General features: G+C 43.3%; 1 protein-coding gene across 1 annotated transcript in view; it reads right to left on the reverse strand.

Moving 5' to 3' along the window:
• The window catches only part of HMCN1 (hemicentin 1), a 359,897-nt gene that overhangs the window by 162,979 nt on the left and 178,306 nt on the right, over nucleotides 1-18,612 (reverse strand). Inside the window, 10 exon segments of the mRNA XM_006023882.3 lie at nucleotides 3,145-3,268; nucleotides 5,847-6,001; nucleotides 6,237-6,406; nucleotides 7,006-7,114; nucleotides 9,071-9,352; nucleotides 9,995-10,273; nucleotides 12,528-12,682; nucleotides 15,203-15,329; nucleotides 15,807-15,954; nucleotides 17,380-17,510. Coding sequence (XP_006023944.1) covers nucleotides 3,145-3,268; nucleotides 5,847-6,001; nucleotides 6,237-6,406; nucleotides 7,006-7,114; nucleotides 9,071-9,352; nucleotides 9,995-10,273; nucleotides 12,528-12,682; nucleotides 15,203-15,329; nucleotides 15,807-15,954; nucleotides 17,380-17,510 — 1,680 coding nt within the window.

Below are 18,612 nucleotides of genomic sequence, written 5' to 3' on the forward strand. Positions count from 1 at the left end.
CAGGGTCTGGCAGATTTCTAGCCATACATACTTATCAAATGAACAGTAGTAAAACACTTCTTTACATGGATAAACTAGCTGAATTTGTTTCAAAGAATAGACACAGTGGGCGCATCCAGATGAGCATAGACATGTGGTACAGACCCATCTGCGGAGCCACACGCTGCATATGCAGGCATTCCCCACACTGCTGCTTTGCAATGCAGGAGGTTTTCTTGACCCTTGGAGATCCTAGGATCAAAAAACCCCATACCAAAAAAAAGCGGGATGGCACATGTGGCGGCAGCATGCATCGCCCAAAACCAGAGCCTGGCTGGCCGGAGCCACACTTTGACTACCAGCCAAGCTCTCTCCTGCAGGAGTGCCATAGCTGCAGGTCCCTGAGGCCCCCAGAACCTCAGGTAAGACTGCTGGGGCCAGCACGGTTGCTGTCCCCAGCCTCCCCTACTCCACTCGGACTAACCTGCCACGCACCAGAGCATGTGTGGCACGGGCATTCCCCAGAGACAAGTAGCAGCGGCACAAGGTGTGCCACTGTTACTTGTCTCTAGGGAAAACATATGTTCCTGCTTGTGGGGATGTGCCCAGTTAAAGTAGACAGATCAGGAAGTAAGTAACCATTTACGCCAGGGCTATCAAAGATGTAGTCTGAAGAGCCCTATCATCCAGCCCCGAGTGCTGCCCCTGGGTCTCAGTTGACCCACAAACCTTACACTAGCTCTGTGTACAGGACCTGAGATGTGCACCAAACATAGAGCCGTGCTACAGGAGCTGTGCAACAGGAGCTGCACTACAGGTGACCCCTACCTCAGCTGGTCTGGGACTGCCACCTGAAGCATCCCCTGGGCCAGTCTGGGATCCATGCTACAGGCAGCACTCACTCCAGCCAGTCAGGAACCTGAAGGCATAGACCCCAGCACCCTGTGCTAGATCTGACGTGTTATGAGGCTGGGGGGTGGAATATGGGCCCAAACTGGCCCATGGACCAGCCTTGCACAGCTCAAGGAGTTTAACCCCCTTGATTTATACAGCTACTTTTCTAACACATGAAACTCTGTTATCTTATTAATTTTGTCCTGGCTATATAAAATCAAATTCTGCACAGGACTTTATTAGGCAAGACCCTTTGTTTTACCTAGTTTATATATGTTTTATAACAGGGGTTGTCATCCAGGGGTACATGCTTGCTACTGCTTGCTCATTACCCGCTCCCCCTCCCCGGCATACAGCTGCTCACCACTCCCTGCCCCCTGCTCAGTGTCCACCCCACTCCGCCCCACTCCATATCCAGCTGCTCGCCACCCCACCCCTTGAGGGGTATATTTAGTAAAAAGGGGTTCCGCTGGGAGTACACTTATTTTAAAAGTTTTAAAACCCCTGTTTTAGAAGATAAAAGAGATACCAGGCAATTACACATATGTCACCAGAATGAAGCACAAAGATCAATTTAATGTGGTCCAGTGTCAGGATAAAAGCAGGAGGGTACATCAGTTAAGCTGTTAGGAATACAAAAGGAGTTTCTCTTTCCCAAGACAATCTCTCCCCCTTTAAACCAACATTTTTCTATTATTTCTGATTTGGAAATACACACAGCCGATGCAATAAACACTACATCGCCCTTTTTCACAACCTAACTCCCAGTGAAATCAACATAAAGACATTTATTCACTTTAATTGGCTCAGGTCCAAAAATAGTATGCCCAATACTGCTGAAGCTCTGAGGTACATACACACTTTAATTATGGTTAAACATTTATTAAATTAACATCAAACAACTCCTAAGCTTTCTTATTTGTTTTTATATTGGTTCATCAGGAAACTAAAAATCTCTTCCAGCAGTTTGAAAGAATAAAGGAACCTATCATGACACCATCCCCCCTACCCTCCTTCATCAAAGAAAACATTCCCCATTGCCAGCTCACAAGGAATGCTCATAAGGTTTGGATCAAATCAGTAAAGCCAATGGTGAGGCATTGTTTCCTGGTCCAGGAACATAGCTTACTTCCTTATGCCTTGGAGGCTTCTCTCAATGAAGCTGTCATGTGTGTGGCCTCTCTAGGATGCCAGTGAAAGTGAAGAAGGTGATAGTTTACAGGAAACACAATAGGGTAATTAAGGTGGGGGAGATGAAGGGGTGATTAGGTTAGCAGCCCAGATGCCCACTTGAGCAACAAGGCCCCAAAAATAGCAACCCAGCAGTCACCACTGCCCTGGGTACTGCCGCTGATGAGAGCACAGAGTTGCCCTGTTACGCCTATGAGGAAGGATATGCTCATTCCTGAACATTTGGGGCGCTGATAGATATGCAGGCCTCTGCTTTACATAAAACACCATGAGTTACAGAGCCCTCCTCCCCCTCCCCCCAACCTGAGAGATGTTCACCTGTTGGGCTGGGGGGGGAAATTGAGCCTGCCTGTACCACCCCTCTCTCCCAGCTCCAGTGCTGTCTGCAGGAAGGGAAGGGGGAAAGGAGAGGGAAAGTGAGCTGCAGGCTAGGGTTTGGTAGATCTGAGCTGTGGGGAGAGGGCTAGGAAGCTCCAATCCTCCCTCCCCCTCCAGATCAGGTTGGGCAAACTCCAGTCCAAAGCTCGCTCCCCCTGCACTTTCCCCCTCCTTTCCTGAAGGCAGGCCCAGGGGCAGGTCTCGGCTACATCAGCTCAGCCCCGGCTGTGTGACAAATTAACTTTAGGGAAAATGAGTTCCCTAAGGCACTCCAAAGTGGAGCGCCTTCATCTAATCCATCATTTGATGAGGGTTAATTTGTCATGCAATCGGCCACTTTTAAACACTCTGCAGCCATGCATATGTGACACAGCACAGCTTTAGAGTGCTTTCAGGGGCCGATTTCATGACAAATGTAACTTCTGTCTGTACCACTGGTGCCAGCTGAGGCAAAATCTTGGAGCTACAGAGGCTGAGCTGCATACCTGTTTGTCATAGGTATGTGGTAAGTAGTTGAAACAAAAACTGAGCAATTGGGAAAGAGGAAAGAAATGGAGGTGGATCTCTGAAGACAATGAAAGAGCTGGAAATGAAAAGAGCAATCCTGAATGTGTTTGGGACAGAAAGAAATAAGACAAATAAACAAAAGTTGCCTTCAAACAATCCGTTTAAGCCTTTAATAAGAAGCAGAAATTTTATTACCGTGCACATGAAGACGAATGTGCTTCTGGGCTTCTCCTGCAGCATTTGTTGCCACACAAGTATATTTGCCTGCATCTTCCAGCAGGGCTTTGGCAATTTGCAGAATGCGGCTTGAAGACTCCAGCTGCCATTAACAGAAAGCAGGGAAAAATTTTACACCAGGATTCCAGATGCAGCTGCTAAGATTAATAATAGGCCTTAGGCAGATGTTACACTTAAGGCACAATTAACCTGTTATTGTGTTTTAAATAATAACCTGATCACACATTCAGGCAATTAACAGCATGACGAAATGGGAAAAAACACAGAAATATTCCACAAAAAGTATGCAATATTTTTATGATCGATTTCCATCATACCTTAAATTGAACATGTGGCAGAATCCCTGTCATGACTCCTGATGCAGGGTTAAGTTGAAAGCTCCTGTGCACCGGCGGGGTGACAGCAGAGTTTTCAGGGTGTCTAGTCGAGAGGAGTATATCAGCTGGACCAGGGCTCTCACTGACCAATTCCAAAATTGCACATTCTGCTACACATATGTGGCATAGGCCTATGCGAAGCAGCTAGTATTCTCTTCGGATTCGGCCGATTCAGGGGAGAGTGATTTGATTCAGTGATTCAAATCACTGTCCCGAATTATTCTGGCCACTGCTGAATCGGCTGAATCTCTGAATCAGCCCCATCCCCCGCCTGCTCACCCAGCCCTGTCAATGACTGCCTTGCCCAGCCCCAGTTCCTAGCTCTTTTAAAAAAAAAAAGCCTGAACTCACCAGCTCCTGCCAGGAGGGGGGTGATCCCCACTTTTCCTCACTGCCTGCACTGTTGGAAGGGCTCTGCCATGAGCCCCCAGAAGCCCTGAGGCTGCTGCAGCAGCTGGTGAGTGTGGGCTTTTTTTTTTGGCTTTTTTTTTTTTTTTTAAGAACCAGATGCTGGGACAGGCAGGGCAGTCATAGCAGGGGAGACTGGGAGAGCAGGCAGGGGTCAGGGGGCTCATGGCAGAGCCCCCACACAGTGAGGGGCAGTGGGAAGCAGCAAGAATCACCCCCCCCCACCTGGCAGCAGGTGGTGAATGGGGGCTTTTTTTTTTTTTCTTTTTCTTTCAAAGAGCCAGAAGCTGGGGTGGGCACGGCAGCCATGGTGGGGGCTGGGACAGCAGGTGAGGGGTGTTCAGGGGGGCTGGAGGAGCAGGCAGGGGATGCAGCCTAGCAGGGGTGCCCCCATGGTCCCTTGCCTCCTCCTCCAGCCCCCTCTCCCCCGCCCCATACTAACCAGCACCGAGTCTGGATCCAGCTCCCTGTGGCAGCAAGCAGAGGCTTCCCAAATCTCCAAAGCTCTCTGAATCGATTCGGACAGCTTCAAATCAATTCGGACCTTTTTACTGGTCTCCTGATTTGATTCAGATTCAGAGATTCGGCCACGGAATCAGGCCAAATCTCCTCCAAATTGAATCAGCACCCAAAGCTTCGCAGAGCCCTAATGTGGCATAGCTGGAAGCACAATTGTTGGAATTGAGGATTAGATCCTATCACACCATTAAATGAATGTGTACCAGGGGCCATAGGGTATAGATTTACGCTGAATAGAACAAGTACCTCACAAGTGTACAAAAGGCGATCTTAATATGACACAAAAAAAAGTAGTTAACCATTTTAGTCTGAAGGTAGGCAGAAGGCAGGTTAGATTTTAAATATGCAGTCTAACTAAATCAGCGATACATACACTTTTGTAAGCCATGGCTTACTTCATCAGATACTTCACTACCACAGGACAAGGCAACACTATGCAGAGAGACATCCTAAGCTTGTTGCAGACCAAGAAGTGCTTTGGCTAATTAGCTCTGCTTAGATATCAGGCTCATCAGTATGCTGAGTTAGCAAGTCTAGACTGCTTCCAGTTCCAGAACTAGCGTATGCAGAGTTAGCTCAGGGTTGCTCTGTAGAGCACTAGAAAAACACAAGATGCCTATTCTGAAAGGTTGGAGTCCCTAAATTGTAGTGTGGTAGAAGCTTATTTTCTGGTAGAGCTGTAATAAATGGTAGAGGGGTAGGCAAGAACATGGAGTGGAGGCTGCAGACCAAAGACCACTATTGGTAGGATGTCAGAAAGTGTTCCAGCTTAACCCAGAGATCAGAGTAGTCTGAAGCCTTGTGGCTGGTGAGTGCTGGGCAGCTCTGGGGAGCCAGGAGGAGAGGTACTGAATTGCAGCAGGTTAGCCTTTTTAAAGACCTACACACATCACTCCAAAGTGAAAGGATGTCTACCAAGAGGTTCCCAGAAGCCAAGAAAGAGAAGAGAACATTTAAATGTTTGATGCAGATGTGGTGCTGACAAAAGAAAATGTAAATGCTGTTAATCCTGTCTCCCGTAAGTGAATAAGTAAAGCTCCCTGGTAACTACCAAGATTGACCAGTCTCTGAGAAATAGGCACAAGTGGAAGGCCTGGATATAGAATCTACATACCGGCCTTTCTGTAGACAGAGGATAGGGATTTCTAATAGAATTCACTCTCTCAAACACTGCAAGTCAGATTTTGAAGTCCTTTGTCAGACAAAACCCCTGCTGTGCATATCTTTAGCGTGTTCACCCCACCCAAAATGAGAGAAAAAAGATGAAAAAGAACTAACATATGTGTGTGTGCCCATGTGTGTGTATGTACTTAAGCTATTTTCAGGTTTGGGATGCCATAAAAAGGTTGTACTTACTCGAATGTTTCCTCTGGCTGTATTTACTGGCTGGCCATCTTTTAACCATGTGATGGAAGGGCTGGGAATGCCATTGGCTATGCACTGCAATGTTGTGGGCTTGTATATCACCACGGATCTCTCAGAAGACCCAGTAGATTTGATTGTTGGAGGAACTACAAGAAACAAGACAAAGATAAACCACTGTTTGAATATATTTAACGTATGCTCAATACAATCTCACAAATATAGAAAACTCTGATTATTACAATCCTTCTCTGTTATCTCCAATATATCAGCTGTGTATAAAAAAGTTATGTTTTGTATAGCCTATGGTACCCTCCTGCTAATGATCATATACATCATTGTAAAACAAAGCCAGTCTGTTGCTCTGTCCTCTGAATAACATACCATGCACTGTAACATCAAATTCCCTTTCATGATCCCCTGCTGTGTTTGTTGCCACACACTTATAGCGGCCTGTGTCTGACACTTGAGCCCGAGAAATGAGAAGTTTGCGTCCATTTAATAGGATCTTATACTCATCTCCCTCTTCAATTGGGTGACCGTCTTTCAACCACCTACCAAGGAGAAAGAAAAAATCTTAGTTGCCTATTTTTTTAAAGTAGAAGGCAGTTCTAAGGCAAGTATCTATGAAGTAGAAAATAATGGTATATACAAAACAACTTTTCTAGAAATATTATATGCAGAAGTGCTCTTTGGAGTACCCAGGTCTTGAAATGAGGCACTAAGAAAGGGAGAATGAAGAAGCAAGCATCAAAGAAAGGATAAGAAAAGAGGCAGGCACTGAGAGAGTCTTTAAGGAAGATGGATGCCAGAAAAAAGAGGATGGAAAGCAGTAGAGGGAAAGTCTCCAGGGAGGAGGGGTCATAGCTATGCTGAATGGGTGACATTAGCAGGTCATAAAACAGATTTTTGCCACTTCTTATTCATTCTGATCCATGACACGCTGCAGTTTTGTATTATCAAAAACAATTAATACAAAAGTGAATCGTAAGCCTTCTGAATTAAGTTTTGTGACTGCCCTTCAGCGGGGCCAAGATTTCATCCACTGTGTCTTACTGTGAACCCAAATGGCATAGTCAGAACATAACAATAACCTGCAAGCTTAAGCAAGCAAGTCATGGACTTGTTAACCAATATACCAAACCCCACTTACATGATAGTTGGTGATGGTGTTCCTGTTGCCAGACAATCTAGCTCCAGAGGGCTATGAAGAATCACAATGTAATCCAAAGGTTCTTCTTCCCCTTCCACGTGTGGTGGGACTAAAAATGAAGGAACAGCAACAAAAGGAATGTTTTAACATCAGAAATAATGTGATTTTTGATATTAAATCACATATTTAAAAACATCTGTGCATCTACCTCACTCTAAGGAGGACTTTGGTTCAATGTGTGTGTCACAACCCAAGGGTGTGATTTTTGTTTTGTGAGTGCTTCGGCACTGCTAAATTGTTCCCGCTAAATTGCAGCTTCTTTGCATGGTGGAGTTTTCTGCTGCAGAGGAGAACCCCGGTGCAAAAGAATTCCCGCCACCAGTAGCTTTCTTTGCAGGGTGCATTTCTTTGTTGCAGCACAGAAATGCACGTTGCAAGGAGTTCCCGCCATTCGTATTCAAATTTGTGCCCCACCATTGGCTAGTTCTAAATTATTCCTACATGGCGGCTAGTGATTGGCTTGCTAGCCGTATAAAAAGCTTGAGTGGTTTCCGCCCAAGTTGGAGGACTCCACGAACACCAGAAGAAGGAGACTTCACACTGTGTGAAGATCTCTAAGCGCTGCGGAGCCTATTGGACCCAGCGCATTTAAAGCAGGCAACAGGGGTCTGATCAGCCTCTAGCCTCTCCCCGTCACCGAGCGCAATCCTCGACGTATCCCTCTTCCCTGTGCACAAAAAGATCCACGGAGCCTAGCAAACTTCGTGTGAGTCTATTCAGAGCTCTTCACTTTGAATCCCTGCGCGCAAGTTCCACGGAGCCTAGCAAACTTCGTGTGAGTCTATTCAGAGCTCTTTGGTTCGAGTACTTTCTTTGGTTGGCGCGATGGGCTCGCGGTTTAGAGCCTCCAACCGGATGGGCTAGAAGAATGTTCACGGGAAGGAACTCTAGTCCGCCTCTCTTCTTTTCTATCTGTAATCGCAACTCAAGCAAGTTTTGCTGCCTGCACCACGACCATCTTTGGTGTAAGTAAAATAATCTTAAATCAACCATTATGCGTCCGTGCCTAATTCTAGCGTGTCGCCTGTTTTCTCCGACCCAGCATGCCCGGGCTGCTGGCCACAGCCCACGCAGAGCACAAAAAGGGCCCGGATCGCTCCCGGCCCGCACAGTGTGAAGCTGCCCCTTGCATAAAGGGAACACCAAGAAGGTTGTGAAACTCATTGCTCTTGTCCTTCTCCTATGTTGCTTTACTTGCCTAGGGTGAGATTATGTCCTGCCCCTCTGTGCAAAGGGGAAGAACTTCTGTCTCTGTCTCCCTTGCATTGTCCATCACTTCTATCACCCTCTCCTGATGAGGGCTAGAGAAGAGGACTAGGTATCAGCCCATCTCATTCATTGACCTACAAAGCATTTTAACTACACCGATAACAATAAAACAAGCACATTGCACTTGCATGCCCAGTAGCTCCCAAGGTTCTCCCTTGGTGGGACAGTTAAATGAATAGTTATGCCTACACAGCCTAACTTCACCTTTAAAAGAATATCTCTATAACTACCTGTTCTATTTTGGGGTAAGCTGCTAATATTTGCACAATTAATTTATCCTGAAATGGGCCAAGGAGGCAGAGTTGCAATCCATATTGCAGTGAAGGCTTCAATAAAAGGAAATAAACAATTTTCAAAGGCAAAGTTTAGAATTTGTATAATGAATCCAAAAATTTAGAGACAACCTAAAACAAAATCAGAGAATTATCTGATTTGTTTTTGAATGACTTATTTCGCAGCTATAATTTTCTTCTCTTACTGATGGTAAAGCAGTTTTGGAAAACTTCTTTGTGTCCTTCAAAGGGATGCTTCTAATCTTGCTCAGGAAAACAGTCCAAGAAGTCATGCAAAAGCAACAACCTTCAGCTTGTCCAGCTGGACAGTGAAAATGTGCAGTGGCTAGGCTTGGTTAAATATACAGTTGACTCACTAAAATGAAATTCTGTGACACTAGCAAATATATATCTCTCTAATTCTGCTATGAACTTGAGAAAAAAATGCTGCATTGTTCACACACCTAAGATTTCAACATCATATTTCATTTTTTTTTCTCCTGCTATGCTTGTGGCCACACAGACATACTGGCCGTGATCAGTCTCTGCGGCATCCAAGATCTCCAGCTTCTTCCCCCTGGACAGAATGCGGAGGTTTTCACTTGCTTTCACAGGCACTCCATCTTTTAACCAGGTAAGAAGAGGTGGGGGGTTGCCAGCAGCTTTACACTCCAATGTCAATGAATTGCCAGCAACCACCTGCTTGTTCTGGATAGTGTCAGAGTCACCCTCAATAACAGGAGGAACTGGGGAAAGAAAAAGTATTTTGCAAGTAATTAATTTTGCAGCCAGAAAACGTATTAACAGCAAATGGGTTCGTTCCTCTCCACCCACTCTGGCTCTACATAGAGTTATGTCACATATAATTTCATGTGAGAAATTTTATGCCAGAACAGGCCAAAACAAAAGAACAATAAAGATCAGCTAACAATTTAATGGTCAAATGCCTTAGCTGGCCATTCACCACTGAAGAAAAAGAGCATATCTAGAGGGTTTTGAGATGGGAGAACAGAACGTTAATGTTTCAAGTCGGAAAATGTAGTCAGAAAAATAGTTTTCATAGCTAAACGTTGAGAAGTCTGTTGCGTCTGCAAGAGATGAAGAGAAAAAGTATTTGTGGAGGGAATGTAGTTTTAATATTTGCTGCTAATTAGCAGTACTAACTGATGGGCCTGATGACAAAAGCCTTTTTCATTGCCACATAAAAATATACAGCACAGGAAGTGACAGTGAGAGCTTTTCTATGATGCCTTGCTAATATATGCCAAAACTTGCAGCAATTAACTATAAGAAGTTCTTGGGGGCCACTGCAAAACCCGCGTGAGAACACTTTTTGGATAAGCATGTTTCACAGGATGGTGAACAAGCATGTTAATTAAACTCCTTACCGTAGACATCTACTTCATATACTTTTTCAGAGGTTCCAGCAATGCTGGCCACGTGGCAGGTGTACTTTGCAGAATCTGAGACTTGAGCCTGAGGAATCTGAAGAAACTGACCCCTGTCCACATAAAGAGCTTGTGGGCTTGAAATAATGGGATGTCCATCTTTATACCACGTAATGGCAGGGACAGGGATCCCCCTGGTTTCACATTCCAGCTTTATTAAGCTGTTCATCAGTGTTGATATTTCAGTGGTGGTATTTCCTCCTTTAATACTAGGTGGGACTATTTAAAAAAACAAAACAAAACAGTGGCATTAAAACCTTAGTGTAGAAGTCTGTGTATCAGCATATTTGTGCACATTTACATGAGTTACACATTAACTTTTGGGAGAATCAAACTTTTGGCTAAGACCTTACCTGCCCCATCCTCCCGAAACGTTCTTTGGTGCACTTATACATTGTCAGTGGAAGCAGCTATGATATGTTGAAGGCTGTGACAGCAAAGGTCTAGCTGACGTCTTTGAGGTACAATCTATACTGAGGAACATTGCAGAGCTCTCGTCCACGTGAAGAGTATCAGGGAGACATTTGATGATTTTCCCCCAAAAGGACTTGACTCTGCTCTTGATGGATAAGGATGGAGCAATCCCTATACTCCTTATTGTCCTGATACCACTTTGGAGAACAATGACATGGTTTTCAGATGTACTATGTATCCAAGAACTCCTACTGATTTTGGTGGGAGTTCTGGATACTCAGCACTTCTGAAAATAAAATCACTGACTTGTGAAACTAAATGTGAACTCAAACGTCTAGCTTTAGACTCCTATTTTTGGCACTCTTGACCCAAAGTTACTCTCTTTGTTCCCTGAGCAACAGCACTTAGATCTTTTCTAGCAAGCAAGCTTTTGTGTAAATTAGCCAATATAAAGAGTTCATAAATCTCTGTGAAAGTAATAAAAAAAAACACACTGCAATTGGCAAAAACTAAATTAACCACTTATTACTGTTGGAAGTACAAGGCACATATGGCAGAAGCATTAACTCCTCTGCTGCCAAACATACATGATGCATCCTAACATTCATTCCACGGATTTCCATGGAAGGTTACTTAAAAGCAACAGCAGAGAAATATAAAGGAAGGGGAAATACATTGTAAGACAAGAGATTCAAACAAATAAGGCATGTATTCCAGGATACCATATTATGCCAGAGTGATCTCCTGGTTAAATAATTTACCAACCTATAACATGTGCAAAAACATACAGAAATTAAACAACACTGACATGCATATCCAACAGCAAGTGGATCTACACACAGAAAAACCAAGAATAGTTTTGATGTTTTGTCTTGAGAAACCACCAACTGCATTCAAAAGCAAAGAAAATGATCATCCAATGGGAAGTAAGTCTATGTCCTACATTCTTTTTCTGAGCATCTTTCTGTACAACCAGGTCCTACTCTGTAAAATTAACAAGCTATACTCCTCACCTCTCTAACTACTGGCTACTTTACTTCTTCATGTGAAATGACTTGACTATACTGTCTAGTCACATTTCCCAGCTTTGTCTTCCAGCTCTTCCAGCCTGTCCTGTACCCTTTCCATTCCACTGACACCATCCTGACTATGGTTATGAATGACACCTCTGAGCATTTTTGCCAAAATATCACTGTTCTTCTGTCTCTCCCATTTGCTACATTTAAGCTCTTATGACTATTCTTCTGGATGCAACATAGTTTTGCTCTGACTTGTATCTCTGCTCTCATTTTTCCCTATTACATTTCACACCAAGGCTTGACTGGGCCTTCACTCATGCTGCCCTTTTCTTGTCTACTGAGCACCATAAAGCACCATATTCTTCCATCCAAAAAACACCCCACTGCCTCTACCTAAACTTATCTCATTGAAGTGTTTGAATTGTTTTTGGTAGGCTTGTACCTATTACTCTAAAAGAGAAATGCTGTTCTTTTCTTATAAAACAATAAATAATCTTAGCGTGCTATAGACCTTATCAAAAATTTTAAAAGACTATTAACATAACTGTCCCCTCTTGTTCAGCCCCTCAGTTGGTAGTAATCAGTGTGGAAGTCAATGGTGATACGACCATTTACACCAACTGAGGTGGAAATATGTACATCTCAGGACAGTTTGGGTCTAATTATCATCTCAGAACAATTTTACACTGGTATAACGCTACTGGTTTGAATGGACTAACTCTTGACCTACACTGACATAAGATATAGTGGCAGCATGATTTTCTCTGCTGAAAACTCAAACTCGTTTTCCTGTCCTAAAAACAGAGGAAAAGATCCACAGAACAAAGTTAATGATAAAATGTTCCAGTCAGTATTAACTTTTTAAAAGATCTGAGAATTCCAGGTTTATGAAACCGCTCTAAAACTGACCTCCAAAGGTTACAAAGAAGAAAATATATGCATAGGGGACTTAGACCCAATTCTTCTATGCACGTGCTCAATATCACACATATAAGTAGTCCCAAAAGGACCTTAAGGGCTCAGGCATTCTTTTAATGTACCATGGATAATCAGCTTGACCTCCTTGACTTGTTTGCCTGCACTATTGGCCACACTGCACTGGTAGCGTCCTTTGTCAATTCTTCGGGCACTCCTTATGCGCAGAATTTGGCCTCTGTCCACAAGCTCAATGTTAGGATCTCCCAAAAACAGAGGCCTGAATAAAGAGAGATTATTTTATTTCATCAGATGAGGTCCTCCATATCCCCACCAGCATTTTGTTGAAATAGTAAAACATAAGTTCAAATAATGACAAAGTATGCTTTAATTAAAATAAGTGCAGTAACTAATAGCTAATAGTAATATTTTGCTATTCAGAGTGGGATGATTCAAGTATCTCCTCAGGTTCTCAGGCAAGTTTTGCAGCCTATGCTGAGTTGCACACTGCCACAGTTACACTGCTCGTGGCTAGCTCAGGAACATTTACAACAGAGACATGCCCTTAGACCTCCCCCTTCCCAGTCCCTTCTACCAATTACTTGTAACACACACACAAAATGTACGAGCCATTCTGTCCTGCAAAGTATGTTCTAGTTTTCATGTTACTAAGTATTATGTTTTAGTTTAAATATAATTCTGTTTTTTTCTCATATTTTGTTGTATATAATCATGTCTTCTATATGTGTTGTATTTAAGTATCCAGCCTGCTTTCCTCTGGCTTGGTGATTTGCTGTGTGATGAAACCAGAAAGTCACGGGGGGAATCAAATCCCTAGCCTGATTGGCTAAACTAATTGGGGAATGTTTTTGTTTTTTTTAATTAATTGGTTGCAAGAAAGGCTGGAGGCCTGGCAACCTATGACTGGATACATGGGGTGATGTCATATTAAGGTATACAGGAATCTCTCATCTCTTTGGGGCTACAGAGGCTGCTGCTGCAGAACTGGGGGACTGAGCTGCAGAGAACTGCTTCCTATGGGAAGCAGTTCTCCTCCTCCTCCTTTACTGGAGAAGCAAGTTGGTGCTACGTGAAGGGGAAATCCAAGGTAAAGTCTGTCTCAGAGTTTGAGAATCCGTTTCTTCCCCTTTTTCCTGGGTTTTGAGTGGGATAATATTGAGGGGTATTAATCCCTGGAGCACACTGACCAGGATAGGAGCCTGGCAGGCTTACTGGAAGTTTCTGGCAGATTTGGGCCAGGATTAAAGACCGGGCAAATTTTGTTGCTGCTGCAATTTCTTTTGTCTCAGCCTAGCTATATGGTTGAACTCCATCTGTATAATCACTGGCATGTTTTGGGTCAGGGTTGAGACCTAGCACATTCTGTTGCTTTTGTAGCTTTTAGCACCCAAGCAGTATGGCTGGGCACTAGCTGTAGTTCATGCCCAGTGCAGGAGAGGCCTGGCCCTTCTTTGAGCTCTTTTGCAGTTTTCTGCCCCAGCAGAGCTGGCGACTGGAACTAGGAATTTTGTGCAGGACAGTACACTGCCTAAAGCCACAAGTCACCCCTTCAAAGCCACCATGTGGAAGTAGAAATCAGTGCTCTGCAACTTCCCAGAGAGCAATGAGGGGCCCCTGGCTTCACAGAAGGACCTACACTCTCTAGCTGGTTCCCGAATGCAACAAACCCAAGGTATAGCTCATTGAACTCTCCAGTGTGAGCCTCCCATCCAGCCTGTTTGCTGAGTCGGCAGGTATGAATTTCACCCCCCTCCTCCCAGCCCCCAGTTCCAGACTGCCTGGGCAAGGGGAAACCTTCCCAAAAAGGGTGCAACCTATAGACTACACCTTGTAGTTCATAGTGTTTCAAATTGCATATGGTGCTTTCCTTTGTTTTCTTTACCTTTGTGTACTGTAAAAATCTGTCCTTTGTGTTTAACTGCTTGTGAGGAAGGGGCTTTGTGTATGCAGGACACCCCAGCCAAGTTCAGTGATACCAGACTTAGGGGCTTGAGCAACAGGAACATCTTACTGGGTACCTCAAAATCTGATCCTAGCCCTTACTGCCAACCAGCACCCAGCAGAAGAGTTACATACTAGATTATGTTGCTTCTTATAGTAATGATAAAATGTCTCTGTTTAGTGGAAAAATGTCTCTGCAAAAGAATAATAAACAATTGCCATGTCAGGCTATCTAGGTTCATAGGCCAAGATCTACATTGTACTAAACTGTTAAGTACTAATTCTACTTTTCAGACTATTTCTAGTCCTATTTTTGTTTTGCAGCTAACATTCATACTGCCAAAATTCCTCTTCTCAGTATGCTTTCCTGGAAGAAGAGCTGAAGAACTGAGACATGCAGTCTAATGTTATAAAATCTCAAATCTGTATACACACAGCTGTACAGGACATGATCTGGAAAAATGTTTAACATGCACATGTACCAACAAAAAAAAAGGCTGTCATTCCAGGAAAAATGCCTGCTTGTTAACTTTGAGCAATGTTAAAATAATCTATGTAGAATGACCTCAAAGACGTGGCTGTGTTTGTCTTGGTTCACATGTTATCTGGCTTTACCCACTATAAATCTATTTTACTGGTGCCATATTACTTACAATCTGAATTTTCCCTGTGGATGGAAAGATGGCATATTTTACCCTATTATATCAATATGCATCAATAGCATAATCCTTAACTGATGTGGCATATTGCTGGCTTATTGCTGGTATTAATATAATGCATCTGTCCCCTCTCTGTCCCACCAAAGCAGCATTGGCATAGACAAAAATTTAGTACTTACTTGCCATCTTTGAACCAGTGAATGTCAGGAAAAGGGGAGCCTTTAACTTTACATTCCAGACTGATTTCACGGTTGAGAATGACTGAAACTTCGCTGGGTGTGTCAGCACCTTTTATGCTAGGTGGAACTTTGAAAGAGAAACAGTATGGTGAGATCTAGAGATGGGCATGAAAGACCTGCTAAAATTGAAAATGGCTCTAAACTAAACAGAACAAATGGATGACCCTATCATTCACTTGTAGCAAAGCTTCAGCCTGCTGTTCTTCCAAAATGTGTCATCCTTCCTTCACTTCTAGACTGGTGCTATTGACCTAAGTAGATAATCCAGGAGAACCTTTATAGCCTGTTTTCTTTGTTCCATTAACAAAGGATGTACAAGATATCAAAGAACAGAATACAGGAACAAAAAGCAGCACATTATCTAATGTACCAAGAGAATGACAGCATTCAAGTACTGCAAAGTTAGTGTGTGAAGACTGATGGTATCCTGCATTTAAAATGGAACAAGAAAGGAAGGATATTTTTTTTAAAGGCTTAAGTAAAAGAGCTTCTTAAATGTAATTTTTTCCCTCAGATTGCCAGTTTGGCACAGCACAGTACTAACCTAGCACATCTACATTAAACAGCTTCTCAGAACTCCCTGCTACGTTAGTCGCTTTGCATGAATACTGTCCAGCATCATCAGTAGCAGCTTTAAGGAGCTTCAGTATCTTCCCATTCCGCAAAATCTGAAGAGTGCTGCTTTCCATAACCTTAAAAGAACCCAAGAGATCAGTATTATGTGGTCCAAGTTACATCAGCCAAATTCTGCAGCCAGAGTTTGAAAAGAACACGGTCATTTTTCATAAAGAAAAATCCTTCTATTGAATTTCCCTTTCATTACAATACTAAAACCTGCAATGAACTCATGTAGTTCATTACCCATAGTTACAACAAAGGGTTGGATAACTGCATAGATGTTATCATTTCCAATTGGGGGAACTAAGGCAAGGCTAACCAAATCTCTTCCTTAACCCATTAGCCTCAGGACTCATACAGAGCTTTGTCCCCCTATGTACAACACTCCTTAGGTCTGGGATAGCCTGAGGTTTTCTCCCCATTTTCTATGATGTGTCAGTTGTCAGCTACTTTCATAAGCAAAATACTGGACTTGACAAGCCAATGTCTGACATTAAAAAAATTACCTTGATTTTATGTGCCCAGTTTGCTGCTACCTAAAGTGGACATAATATTCTTCCTCCTCTGTTAAGTGCTTTGAAATCTATGTGCATGATAAGGTTTTCAGGGAAGGTAAAGATAAGTTCTTGAAGGAATCTTGATAAGGTCCTTTTCTGTCTCTGATTTTTGGAAGGTTAAGGCATGTTCTACAACGGTGATGCTCAAAACAAGGCCTATGGCCCAAATCCAGCCTACAGAGCCAAGCCATCCAGCCTGTGGGGCTTCCCATAGGTTCAGAAATTTGGTAGTGGGGAACCAATTAATAGCACCAATACAATTAATGCTGCCAGTGCTCCCCCATCATTAAATTTTTGGATCTATGGAGAGCCTCACAGGTTGGATGAGATGGCCCCAAGTGTTGGATAAGGGCTAACATACAGGACTGGATCTGATGTGCTGGATTGGTTTGCAAATCAGATGCAGCCTGCAGACTTGCCATGTGCCGCATACCAAATGCAGCTCATGGACCAGCCACACCCAACTCATCCTGCCTGTGCACCAGAATAGTTGAGCACCACTGGAATACAATACAAAGTTTTACTGGCAAATCTTTAAGTGACTTTAAAACCCTTTAAGATAGCAGAGCATCCAACATATTTATTCCTTCTCTCCTAAGTGGACAAGGGTTTTGCTGCCCAACAGTGGGCAGATAATGCTCATACACATTTTTTGCTACCTCAGCTGGCTGGTGGTTTCTCAGACTGCTGGCTGACCAGATAAGAGTAGAGAAAGGTTAAGATAACTGGTTACCCATATATGATTGGCTTTCTGCATGGATAATTTTCTTATTGTTTAAATCTAAATACATGCATATTTTAATTGCATTTAAATTAACTCTTATATCAAGCACTCATCAAAAAAGAAGATTTAGAAAGCTACAGTAAAATATCTTGGAAATTCCCAACTAGGGTTGTTTGAGTTAAATGAGCTGGAAATCAATTAACAGTACCTGTACTTACCTGGACATCATCTTTATACCAGGAGATGGTGGGAAAGGGGGTACCTGACACTTCACAGAAGAGACTTACAGGGTGATTAACAATGACAGATGCATTTGTCACCTTTTCTTGGTCTTGGATTTCAGGAGGAACTACAACAAATTATACAAAGTGATTATCTATGCAATCAAAAACACTATGGACTTAAATATTTGAAATAGCAAGGTGCCTGTTATTTTTCTCATTATTTCATCATTTTTTACATCAGGGAGTTATTGATACACATGTAATTACTCTATGCTACTGTCAAGTGTCTCAATGTTTGTTTTATGAAGCATGGTTTGGAAAAACAGTTCATGTCTCACTTCAATCTATTTTAGATTAAAAGAAAGAAAAAAGAAAAGAAATAGATCAGATATAAAGCTGGCAGTGAGGAAGTGGGATTAGCTAGATATGGAGCTGGAGAAGGGGAGGAAAATTGGGACATGCTGAGCAAAAAAGGACTGGAACAAAAGGAGAGAAGAGAGAAAGAGATACTAGTAGGGGAGACAGACTCCAACAGCAAAGTATGGAGATAAAGGCTAGGACTGACTGGGCAAGAAGAAAAGTTAGAGGGAATAGGGCAGAAGAGGGCACGCTTTGGAGAAATAGAAAACCAAGACTCCTGAGTGTTATAATTTTCCTGCCATCACCAAGCATCTGTGAAACCCACTATTACAGTCTCTCCTTTGTCTACTGTTGGCTTACCTACAGCAGGGTTTGGAAGCCTTTTTCCAGGATGAACTAGACCTTGAGACCAGGCTGTTGCTGAGGACCACAAGTCTCCATCCTCACACCAGCCACCTGCCTTCACTCACACTCGCTGCAGATACCCTTCCCCTTTGCAGTGAGGAAATGCAGATGCAGCAGAGCAGCAGGCTCTGTAGCAAAGGGAAGGGTTGCAAAGAAGACTGGGAGCATAGTGCAGCCCCATGCTACCAATTCCCCTGTGCTGAATCAGACGTTCAGAGGATGGAAAAGATCTCTTTTCTCTTCTCCAGAGAAGCTGAAGATAAGCATGACAATGGACAGGGATGTGGGAACAAGCAGCGAGGGAGACAGTCAGGAGAGAGGGACCAGCAAGCAGATCTGGGGCTTGAGAGCTGGAAAGACGGGCAAGGAAACAACTGAGTATCTTATGGGGTGCTCTGGGCTATGTGTGCTGAACTGGGGACAGAGGGACTGCTTAATAGGCCTGTGCGAATAGGGAAGAAT

Source organism: Alligator sinensis, unplaced genomic scaffold (assembly GCF_000455745.1).
Source record: "Alligator sinensis unplaced genomic scaffold, ASM45574v1 scaffold468_1, whole genome shotgun sequence".
NCBI lineage: Eukaryota > Metazoa > Chordata > Crocodylia > Alligatoridae > Alligator > Alligator sinensis.